This window comes from Penaeus vannamei, chromosome 25 (genome assembly GCF_042767895.1).
Source record: "Penaeus vannamei isolate JL-2024 chromosome 25, ASM4276789v1, whole genome shotgun sequence".
NCBI lineage: Eukaryota > Metazoa > Arthropoda > Malacostraca > Decapoda > Penaeidae > Penaeus > Penaeus vannamei.
In genome coordinates this window covers 23,418,432-23,432,205 of record NC_091573.1, presented here as the reverse complement: position 1 = coordinate 23,432,205, position 13,774 = coordinate 23,418,432, and the positions used below count along the sequence as shown (strand labels likewise).

General features: G+C 29.7%; 1 protein-coding gene across 1 annotated transcript; it reads left to right on the top strand.

Annotated features, from left to right (window-relative positions):
- Positions 1 to 9,154: 9,154 nt before the first annotated feature.
- LOC138866405 (uncharacterized) lies at positions 9,155 to 13,369 on the top strand. The gene has a single exon (XM_070138940.1). It carries the CDS (start codon positions 9,155 to 9,157, stop codon positions 13,367 to 13,369), a length of 4,215 nt encoding a protein of 1,404 aa, XP_069995041.1.
- The last annotated feature ends 405 nt before the right edge of the window (positions 13,370 to 13,774 follow it).

Below are 13,774 nucleotides of genomic sequence, written 5' to 3'. Positions count from 1 at the left end.
TCATAATTATCATCATTATTGTCAATAATAAAGGAATCATCATGGAAATCATCATAATGACCTGAATTAATGTTAAAACCTCATAATTACCAATAAATAGCGAAAAGGGTTTTTTTTCGACGTTTCTCTCAATAGGCTGTAATACGTTAGATTTTGCCGTTTTTTTCGACTAATGGGATTTCATTACTTCTAGCCTTTATTTCATTATAAATGGACTGAATGATAATTATTATCATCATTATTATCATTACTGTCATCATTTGTATGATTATTATCATTATAGTCATAATCATCATGATTATCATTATTATCATTATTGCAGTTATAATAATTATTATGCTAATCATAATTGCTATTTTATTACTTCTGGCGTTTATTTCATTATAAATGGACTGAATGATAATCATTATCATCATTATTACCATTACTGTCATCATTTTTATGATTATTATCATTATAGTTATTATCATCATGATTATCATTATTATTATCATCATTATTGCAGTTATAATAATTATGCTAATAATTATTGCTATTTTTATCATTATAACTATTTATATAATTATAATAGCAATAATGATAATCTTGGAAATAATAATGACAATAATAATTATAATGCCAATGATAATGATGTTATTTCTTTTGCCATTATCAGTATGGAAATTATTGGAATAGAGTTAATCATTGCTATTACTGCAGTAATTATCAAGATTATGACTTTATCATTATCATTAATGTTGTCATTATCATTGTCATTATCATCATAAATATCATTATTGTCAATAATAAAGGAATCATCAGGGAAATCATCATAATTACCTGAATTAATGTTAAAATCCTCATAGCATTAAAAAGCATTTTTTCGACGTTTCTCTCAAAAGGCTGTAATACGCTAGATTTTGCCATTTTTTCGACTTTAGGGATTTTATTACTTTTGGCCTTTATTTCATTATAAATAGACTGAATGATAATTATTATCCATATTATCATTACTGTCATCATTTTTATGATTATTATCATTATTGTCATTATCATCATGATTATCATTATTATTATCATTATTACCATTATTACCATTAAAAAATGGAAAAGGCTTTTTTTCCGACGTTTCTCTGAAAAGGCGGTAATACGCTAGATTTGGCCGGTTTTCGAGTTTTGGGATTATATTACTTCTGGCCTTTATTTCATTATAAATGGACTGAATGGTAATTATTATCATCATTATTATCATTACTGTCATCATTTTTATGATTATTATCATTATAGTCATTATAATCATCATTATTATTATCATCATTATTGTAGTTATAATAATTATTATGCTAATTATTATTGCTATTTTATCATTATAACAATTTATATAATGATAATAGCAATAATGATGATTTTAGAAATAATAATGACAATAGTAATAGTTATAATGACAATGATAATGATGTTACTATTATTTCTATTGCCATTATTAGTATGGAAAGTATTGGAATAGAGTTAATTATTGCTATTATTGCAGTAATTATCAAGATTATCATTGCAATTATGACTTAATCCATATTATCAGTTATTGTCATTATCATCATAATTATTATCATTATTGTCAATAATAGAGAAATCATCATAGAATTCATCATAATTACCTGAATTTATGTTAAAATCCTCATAATTACCATTAAAAACCGAAAAGGTTTTTTTTCGACGTTTCTCTCATAAGGCGGTAATACGCTAGATTTTGCCGTTTTTTCGACTTCTGGGATTTTATTACTTCTGGCCTTTATTTCATTATAAATGGATTGAATGATAATTAGCATCATCATTATTATCATTACTGTCATCATTTTTATGATTATTATGATTATAGTCATTATCATCGTGATTATCATTATTATTATCATCATTATTATAGTTATAATAATTATTATGCAAATCATTATTGCTATTTTAATCATTATAACTATTTATATAATGATAATAGCAATAATGATGATCTTAGAAATAATAATGACAATAATGATAATTATAATGACAATGATAATGATGTTATTATTATTTCTATTGTCATTGTTAGTATGGAAATTATTGGAATAGAGTTAATTATTGCTATTATTGCAGTAATTCTCAAGATCATCATTATAATTATGACTTTATCATTATCATCATTATTGTCATTATCATCATAATTATCATCGGTATTATCAATAATAAAGGAATCATCAAGGAAATCATCATAATTACCTGAATTAATGTTAAAATCCTCATAATTACCATTAAAAAGCGAAAAGGGTTTTTTTTAACGTTTCTCTCAAAAGGGGTAAAACGTTAGATTTTGACGTTTTTTTCGACTTTTGGGATTTTATTACTTCTGGCCTTTATTTCATTATAAATGGACTGAATGATAATTATTATCATCATTGTTATCATTACTGTCATCATTTTTATGATTATTATCATTATTATTATCATCATTATTGCAGTTATAATAATTATTGTGCTAATTATTATTGCTATTTTTATCATTATAACTATTTACATGATTATAATAGCAATAATGATGATCTTAGAAATAATAATGACAATAATAATAATTATGATGACAATGATAATGATGTTATTATTATTTCTATTGCCTTTATTAGAATGGAAATTATTGGAATAGAGTTAATTATTGCTATTATTGCAGTAATTATCAAGATTATCATTATAATTATGACTTTATCATTATCATCATTATTATTGTCATTATCATTGTCATTATCATCATAATTCTCATTTTTTGTCAATAATAGAGGAATCATCATGGAAATCATCATAATTACCTGAATTAATGTTAAAATCTTTATAATTACCATTAAAAAACGAAAAGTTTTTTTTTTTGACGTTTCTCTCAAAAAGCTAGATTTTGCCGTTTTTTCGACTTTAGGGATTTTATTACTTCTGGCCTTTATTTCATTATAAATTGACTGAATGATAATTGTTATCATCATTACTGTCATCACTTTTATGATTATTATCATTATAGTCATTATCATCATGATTATCATTATTATTATCATCATTATTGCAGTTATAATAATTATTAAGCTAATTATTATTGCTATTTTTATCATTATAACTATTTATATAATGATAATAGCAATAATGATCTTAGAAATAATAATGACAATAATAATAATTATAATGACAATGATGATGATATTATTTCTATTGCCATTATTAGTATGGAAATTATTGGAACATAGTTAATTATTGCTATTATTGCAGTAATTATCAAGATTATCATTATGATTATGGGTTTATCATTATCTGCCAAATGGCAGCCAGGACAGCATGCAATCCCCGCGCCATAGGTTCACCACCAGCCTTTAACAATTCAGCTGGGATGCCGCAAATACCCGCTGCTTTACCACTCTTCAGCTTGAAAATCGCCTCCCTAACCTTTTCGCTTTTTAATTCAGGTAAATATGATGATTTCCATGACGATTCCTTTATTATTGACAATAATTATGACAATAATGATGATAATTACAATGTTAATGACAATAATAATGATAATGATAAAGTCATAATTATAATGATAATCTTGATAATTACTGCAATAATAGCAATAATTAACATTATTCCAATAATTGCCATACTAATAATGGCAACAGAAATAATATTACCATTGTCATTATAATTATTATTACTGTCATTATTATTTCTAAGATCATCATTATTGCTATTATCATTATATAAATAGTTATAATGATAAAAATAGCAATAATAATTAGCTTAACAATTATAACTGCAATAATGATGATAATAATAATGATAATCATGATGATAATGACTATAATGATAATAATCATAAAAATGATGACAGTAATGGTAATAATGATGATAATAATTATCATTCAGTCCATTTATAATGAAATAAAAGCCAGAAGTAATAAAATCCCAGAAGTCGAAAAAACGGCAAAATCTAGCCTTTTGAGAGAAACGTCAAAAAAACCTTTTCGCTTTTAAATGGCAATTATGAGGATTTTAGCATTAATTCAGGTAATTATGATGATTTCCATGATGATTTCTTTATTATTGATAATAATGATGATAATTATGATGATAATGACAATGATAATGACAATAATAATGATAATAATAATAAAGTCATAATTATAATGATAATCTTGATAATTACTGTAATAATAGCAATAATTAAATATATCCCAATAATTTCCATACTAATAATGGCAATAGAAATAATGATATCATTATCATTGTCATCATAATTATTATTATTGTCATAATTATTTCTAAGATTATCATTATTGCTATTATTATTATATAAATAGTTATAATGATATAAATAGCAATAAGAATTAGCCTAATAATTATTATAACTGCAATAATGATAATAATGACTTTAATGATAATAATCATAAAAATGATGACAGTAATGATAATAATGATGATAATAATTATCATTCAGTCCATTTATAATGAAATAAAGGCCAGAAGTAATAAAATCCCAAAAGTCGAAAAAACGGAAAAATCTAGCGTATTACAGCCTTTTGAGAGAAACGTCGAAAAAAAACCTTTTCGCTTTTTAATAGTAATTATGAGGATTTTAACATTAATTCAGGCAATTAAGATGATTTCCATGATGATTCCTTTATTATTGACAATAATGATAATGACAATGATAATAATAATGATAATAATGATAAAGTCATAATTATATTATAATGATAATCTTGATAATAATAGCAATAATTAACTCTATTCCAATAATTTCCATACTAATAATGGCAATAGAAATAATAATAACAGTATCATTGTCATTATAATAATTATTATTGTCATTATTATTTCTAAGATCATAATTATTGCTATTATCATTATATAAATAGTTATAATGATAAAAATAACAATGTTAATTAGCATAATAATCATTATAACTGCAATGATGATGATAATAATTATGATAATGATAATGATAATGACTATAATGATAATAATCATAAAAATGATGACAGTAATGATAATAATGATGATAATAATTATCATTCAGTCCATTTATAATGAAATAAAGGCCAGAAGTAATAAAATCCCAAAAGACGAAAAAACGGCAAAATCTAACGTATTACAGCCTTTTGAGAGCCACGTCGAAAAAAAACCTTTTCGCTTTTTAATGGTAATTATGAGGATTTTAACATTAATTCAGGTAATTATGATGATTCCTTTATTATTGACAATAGTGATGATAATTATGATGATAATGACAATGATAATGATAATAATAAAGTCATAATTATAATGATAATCTTGATAATTACTGCAATAATAGCAATAATTAACTCTATTCCAATAATTTCCATACTAATGATGGCAATAGAAATTATAATAACATCATTATCATTGTCATTATCATTATTATTATTGTCATTATTATTTCTAAAATCATCATTATTGCAATTATCATTATATAAACAGTTATAATGATAAAAATAGGAATAATAATTAGCATGATAATTATCATAACTGCAATGATGATCTTAATAATAATGATAATCATGGTGATAATAATAATGATAATCATGATGATAATGACCATAATGATAATCATAAAAATGATGACAGTAATGATAATGATAATAATTGTCATTCAATCCATTGATAATGAAATAAAGGCCAGAAGTAATAAAAAACGGCAAAATCTAGCGCATTACAGCCTTTTGAGAGAAACGTCGAAAAAACTCTTTTCGCTTTTTAATGGTAATTATGAGGATTTTAACATTAATTCAGGTAATTATGATGATTTCCATGATGATTCCTTTATTATTGGTAATGATGATGATAATTATGATGATAGTGACAATATTAATGATAATAATGATAAAGTCATAATTATAATGATAATATTGATAATCATTGCAAAAATAGCAATAATGTATTCTAGTCCAATAATTTCCATACTAATAATGGCAATGGAAATAATAATAACATTATTATCATTGTCATTATAATTATTATTATTGTCATTATTATTTCTAAGATCATCATTATTGCTATTACCATTATATAAATAGTTATATTAATAAAATAGCAATAATAATTAGCATAATAATTATTATAACTGCAATAATGATAATAATAATGATAATCATGATGATAATGACTATAATGATAATAATCATAAAAATGATGACAGTAATGATGATAATTATGATAATAATTATCATCCAGTCCATTTATAATGAAATAAAGGCCAGAAGTAATAAAATCCCAAAAGCCTAAAACCGGGAGAATCTAGCGTATTACAGCCTTTTGACAGAAACGTCGAAAAAAAACTTTTCGCTTTTTAATGGTAATTATGAGGATTTTAACATTAATTCAGGCAATTATGATGATTTCCCTGATGATTTCTTTATTATTGACAATAATGATAATTATGATGATAATGACAATGATAATAACAATAATAATGATAATGATAAAGTCATAATTATAATGATAATCTTGATAATTACTGCAATAAGAGCAATAATTAACCCTATTCCAATAATTTCCATACTAATAATGGCAATAGAAATAATAATAACATCATTATCATTGTCATTATAATTATTATTATTGTCATTATTATTTCTAAGATCATTATTGCTATTATCATTATATAAATAGTTATAATGATAAAAATAGCAATAATAATTAGCATAATAATTATTATAACTGCAATAAATATGATAATAATAATGATAATCATGATCATAATGACTATAATGATAATCATAAAAATGATGACAGTAATGATAATAATGATAATAATTATCAATGAAATAAAGGCCAGAAGTAAAAAAATCCCAAATAGTCGAAAAAAAAACGGCAAAATCTTGCGTATTACAGCCTTTTGAGAGAAAAGTTGAAAAAAATACGTTTTCGCTTTTTAAGGGTAATTATGAGGATTTTAACATTAATTCAGGTAATTATGATGATTTCCATGATGATTCCTTTATTATTGACAATAATGATATTTATGATGATAATGACAACGATAATGACAACAATAATGATAATGATAAAGTCATAATTATAATGATAATCTTGATAATTACTGCAATAATAGCATAATTACCTGAATTAATCTCCAAATCATCATAATTATCATTTAAAAGCGAAAAAGTTTTTTTCGACGTTTCTCTCAAAAGGCTGTAATACGCTAGATTTTGCCGTTTATTCGACTTTTGGGATTTGACTACTTTTCGCCTTTATTTCATTATAAATGGACTCTATGATTATTATCATCATTATTATCATTATTGTCATTATTCTTATGATTATTATCATTATAGTCATTATCGTCATAATTATCATTATTATCCTTATTGCAGTTATAATAATTATTATGCTAATTATTATTGTCATTTTTATCATTATAACTATATTTATAATGATAATAACAATAAGGATAATTTTAGAAATAATAATGACAGTAATAATAAATATAATGACAATGATAATCATATTATTATTATTTCTATTGTCATTATTTGTATGAAAATTATTAGAATAGAATTAATCATTTCTATTATTGCAGTAATTATCAAAACTCATGATAATTATAATTTTATCATTATTATTGTTATTATCATCATGATTATCATTATGGTTAGTAATAAAGGAATTATCATAATTATCAAAATCATCATAATTACCTGAATTAATGTTACAATCATCACAATTATCATTTTAAAGCGAAAAAGGTTTTTTTTGCCGTTTCTCTCAAAAGGCTGTAATGCGCTAAATTTTTCCGTTTTTTGTTTTTTCTTTTTTTTTTTTTTTTTTACTTTTGGGGTTTTACTACTTTTCGCCTTTATTTCATCACAAATGGACTCTATGTTTATTATAATCATTATTATCATTATTGTCATTATTCTTATGATTATTATCATTATAGTCATTATCGTCAAAAAACGAAAAAACGGCAAAATCTAGCGTTTGAGAGAAGCGTCGAAAAAAACCTTTTTCGCTTTTAAATGATAATTATTATGATTTTAACATAAATTCTGGTAATTATGATGATTTTCATGATATTTCCTTTATCATTAACCATAATGATGATAATCATGATGATAATGACAATAATAATGATAATGATAATCTAAGCATTATCATTTTATCATTATTATCATTATTATTGTCATTATCATCATGATTATCATCATTATGGTTAAGGATAAAGGAATTATCATGAAAATCTTTGTCAAGAAATTCGTATATTATGTTTTTCTTAATTTGCTTCGCTCGCCTGAATACGTAGCGAGCGAAATGCTTCGTCCGAATCCTGGTCGAATCAAGGTTCGCTCGGGAGCCTTGGTTTCGGGTTGTGGGTACGGGGGTCCTCACTCGACCCGACCATTGCCTTGAGGCAATTGAACCTACTCGTGTCAAGGGCCAGGCACGGAGGCTTCTTTTTTATATATTCATTAACGGGAACATTTCAAGAATTGAGTCCACGTGGCCACGCGACACTGGACGAACACAGTATTGTCATGGAGAAGAAAGGAATGTTTCCTCAAGTTTTCTGTGAATGATAGTGATATTGTGACGTATAATTTTGTGTGAATTATGATTATTTTTTGTATGATATTAATAAATTTTTGTTAATGGTTCGAACTGAATATTTGTTTCCTCATTGCTAGTAAATCTCTATGAAACTAAAAGAACTTGGCATTTACATGTGGCGACCTTGCCAGGATTCATGATTTACTAGTTTTGAGGATCAAATTCACGAGTAGAACCATTTTATATATTATATTTGTTAACAACTGTAATACTTTCAGTGCTGCACGGCAGTACGTGGAAGTTGTTTGTTTGTGGAAGTTGCGGGAAGGTTTCCCCTTCATGGTTTGCCGTCCTTGGGGCCCGGAGGTGAATCTCTAAAATAGGTTGGACTTCAGGTAGGGTGTGGTGCATCTTCTTGAGGGGAAGATTACTCTTCTGAAAGTCCTGGTATTGACGTCATGTCGGTGAGTTCGGTCTGTTGAGACCACATTTGTTTTGTGTTGCTAGGTGCGAGGAAGAACTCGTCTAGTATTGATTAAAAGTGTAAAGTAATTTTTGTGAGTCGGTCGGTCAATAGTGATTCTTTTTAGTTTTTGACATTCTTAATTCTGTAATAATGGCAGATCTTAACTTTGATGTTTTAAAAGCTCAGGCTGAGGAACTTGGCCTTAAAGGAAATGATATTGTTCAGTATGTCATCAGTCAACAGACACTTGCACGGGAGGAGAGAGCAAAAGAAAGAGAATTTCAGAAAGAGCAATTAGAGGCAGAGAAAGAGAGAGTTAAACTGGAACATGAGCTTCAGATGGCTCGGTTAAACAATTCTGATAGTTCATTAAATCCTGTACTTTTTGATGGCGCTTCACGCCCTAGTTTACCAGTCTTTAAAGATGGAGAAGACATCACTTCATACTTAATTAGATTTGAGCGCATTGCTAACTTGTTAAATTTTAAAGAAGAAACTTATGCTATCAGATTGGGAAGTTTGTTAACAGGAAAGGCTGTTGATATATACACCTCACTGCCTCCAGAAACAACAGCCGATTACCAGTTACTAAAGAAAGCTCTCTTAAGGGGTTATAGTAAAACTCCCGCAAGTTACAGGAATGATTTTAGGACTGCTAAAATAAAAAGTGGTGAAACCTATGAACATTTCGCTATCAGGCTTGGACGATTGTTTGACTATTGGGTCGATTCGCATAATATCACCAAAGATTATGCATCTCTTCGTGATTTTATGTTGTTAGATCAACTAATGTCTTCTATCTCCCCAGATCTGCGTGTTTTTGTAAAGGAGCATAACGTGTCCTCCTTAGCTGATGCGGTAAGCCTGTCAGATAATTGGTCATCTGCTCATAGTGCTTACCCCAGGTCATATCAATCATCTGAACAAGGTAAGAGAAGTGTGGCTCCAAAGCCCCAAACTCCAGTCCAATCAGCTCTTAGAAGGGATTTTTCTTCTGTTAAATGTCATGGGTGTGGTGATATTGGACATATTAGATCTCGCTGTCCTAAAAATCCCCTAGCGTACAAGCAATATCACCCAATTCCAACTCACAAAGTCGGATTTTGTCTAAGTGACAGGGAAAATTCAAAGTTCATGACAGCTGGTACAGTGAATGGGGCTTGGGTATCCACAGTTCTCAGAGATACGGGGTGCACATGTGTTATTGTATCTCACAAGGTGTTACCAGATGTTGATCTTTCTAGGGCTGATCTGGTGGGGATCGAAGATTATTTAGGCTGGGTGGATTACTTCCCCAAAACTAAATGCTACCTGAATTGTCCCTATTTTAAAGGTTGGATTGATGTGGTGCGAGCACCAATTAAATTCTGTAGCGTCCTGATTGGAAATGTACCAGGGGTATATAGTCCCAAATTATCTCCAGATTCTGAGGTAACTGAACGTTCAAATGTCCCTCTTGATTATTCCTGTGCCATTCAGACTAGATCCTCCAAAGTAAAAAGGGTTCACCCTTTAGTGTTGCCGGAGATCGAGCCTCTTAAAGTAACTCCTGAAGACTTTGCAAAATTGCAGGCAGAATGTCATTCTCTCACTAAATTTTGGGAAAAAGTAAAGTCTGAAGAACATGATATGATGCGTGATGGTACGGTGTTTAAGTTTGAGCAAATAAATGGTTTGCTGTACCGTACATGTGTTGCTTCAAAGCACTGTGAAAGAGTTGGTAAATCTTCTCTGGTAGTACCCAGTAAATGTAGAGCCATCATTCTCGCAGTAGGTCATGAGAGCCCCTTAGCCGGTCATTTCTCCCATCGGAAATCAGAAATGCGTATTAGGGACCATTTCTATTGGCCAAAAATGGGAGCTGAAATCCGAGACTTTTGTAAGTCTTGCGACAAGTGTCAAAGGATGTCAAGTAGAGGTAGGGTAAGACCAGTGCCATTAAAACCCATGCCCATTTTAACAGAGCCTTTCTCTCGTGTCTCCATAGACTTGGTAGGACCGATTTCTCCTCCATCTTCTGAGGGTCACCGTTATATTTTAACTTTGATAGATTTGGCGACCGGGTTTCCAGAAGCATTGCCTCTCAAAGAGATAGATTCAATATCTGTAGCTGAAGCCCTTATGGTGATCTTTTCAAGGGTCGGTATTCCTCGGGAAATTTTGTCTGATCGAGGAAGGCAATTTGTTTCTCAACTAATGGGCGAACTGCATAAATTATTGGGTGTAAAGCCGCTTTTTACAACTCCCTATCATCCTAGTGGGAATGGAAGGGTGGAAAGGTTTCATGCAACACTAAAAGCCTCCTTAAGGAAATTGTGTAGTGACAAACCACGAGAATGGCACCGTTATCTTGTCCCGACATTATTCGCTATGCGAGAGATTCCTAGCGATCGAACTGGGTTTTCTGCTTTTGAGCTACTTTATGGACGGACAGTCCGGGTACCTCTTTCAGTCTTAAGGGACTTGTGGGAAGACACAACCATTAAAGATGATGTTAGATCTTCCTTTCAATATGTGATTGAATTGAAAAACAAGCTGGAGGAGTGTGCTAAAATTGCAGCTCAAAATGCTGAGATTAGTTCCTCTAAATTCAAATCTTATTTTGACTTAAAATCTCAGGATAGGAAGTTTAGTCCAGGTGAGGAAGTTCTTGTACTCCTTCCTGATAACCAAAACAAGTTGCTCATGTCTTGGAGTGGCCCTTATACTGTTCTGGAATGTCGAAATAAGGTGAATTATCTTATCGATGAAGGTGGAAAACTGAAGTTGCTTCATGCTAACCTTCTTAAGAAGTATCAAAGGAGAGCAACAAGTTCCCAACCTAATGTTATGGACGAGGAAAGTAAGATAGATGCTGAAATGAACCCACAAATAGTCCAGAATTGTATTCTTGAAGATACTGAATTGAGCGATAGCAATTTTCCTCTAACTTCTGATGGAGAAGAGCCCATCTTGCCTGAGAGTGATCAACCTGAGATTTGTTCCGACCTTTCAGCAGAACAGAAATCTGATATTGATTCAGTAATTGCAGAGTTTGTAGATGTATTTTCATTAACTCCAGGTTGCACAAACACCCTTGAACATGATATTGAAGTTAACACCACAGAGCTTATAGAGTCTAAGGTTTATCTCATTCCTATACATCTAAAGCCTCACTTCGAAGATGAAGTTGGCCAATTGCTTGAACAAGGGATTATACAGCTATCATCATCTCCCCATTCATCTCCTGTAGTCATGGTAAAAAAGTCTGATGGTAGCTATCGTATGGCCATAGATTATCGAGCTGTTAACTCCGTAACTAATTTTCATGCTGAACCAGCTTGCACTATGGAGGAAGACTTGTACAAGTTTTCAGGATGTAATTACTTCTCTGAATTAGATCTTATGAAGGCTTACTGTCAAGTTAAACTTTCTGAGAAGGCCAGACCTTTAACAGCATTTCCTTCACACAAGGGTCTTATGGAGTTTTGTCGTGTGCCTTTCGGATTGGTAAATGCTTGTGCCACTTATATCCGCCTTATGCGCATTGTTTTGGCTGGTTTAAAGAATGGTTCCTTCTATTTTGACAATATTTTCATCCATACTAAAACATGGGATGAACATAAAGATGCAATTGTTTCAGTGTTAAAGAGATTGCGTGAACATAACCTCACTGCAAAGCCATCAAAATGCAGATTTGGCTTTAAGTCTATTGAGTACTTGGGTTTTATTCTTGATGGAAACTACTTGCATCCTAAACTCGATAAAATAGAAGCTATACTTAATTTACCTCCTCCTTGCACAAAGAAAACCTTAAGATCTTTCCTTGGTTTGATTTCATTCTATAGAATGTTTATTCCACAAGCAGCTTCACTGACAAGCTCTTTATCTGATTTGTTATGTAAAAATGTCAGGGAACCACTGAAATGGACGGACGAATTGACTAAAGTATTTGAACAGTTAAAAGCTGCATTAGCTTCAAAACCCGTATTAAAGTTACCTGATGCTTCCCATCCTTTTGTCTTACGTACAGATTCATCAGATGTTGGGCTTGGAGCTGTTCTTCTACTGTACGTCGATGGTCATCCATTTCCTGTGGCGCATGCTAGTCGGAAACTATTAGATAGAGAGAAGAGGTACTCGACTATTGAGAAAGAAGGCTTGGCTATAATGTTCGGTATCCACCGATTTAGGTATTACCTAATGGGTCAAGAATTTATCCTGGAAGTGGATCACAAGCCATTAATTTATATCAATAAATTCAAGGGGTCGAATAACAGACTTTTACGGTGGTCGTTAAGCTTGCAACCTTATCGCTTCCGTTTGGTTCACGTTGCAGGGCGTGATAATCTTGGAGCGGATCTCCTTAGTCGTTCCGGAAATTAATTACACTTGAAGTCTGGAACTCTCCTTTTCATATAGTTTTGTTGAAAGAAATCACTAATTTCTAATTTACCACGTTTCACACAGTTAATTTGATAGCATTTTGTCTTATGATTTTTTTTTTTTTTTTTTTTTTTTTTATAAATGATTTCATGTTCTTGGTATCAGTAGTTTTGAAGTTATTTCACTTTGATATGTACACCACGTACTTTGAGTTACACTACAGTTCCGCTCGCTGAAATGTAGAAAATTCACCGATTAAGTTAAAGTAACCAACCAGATTTGATTTGTATTTAGTAATACAATATTGACGATTGTTTCTTTTATGATTTCAACACACATACTCATTATCATTATGAAGTGAACCAGTTATTTTGGAGGACGAATAAAACTGAGAGCGTGCTGCCT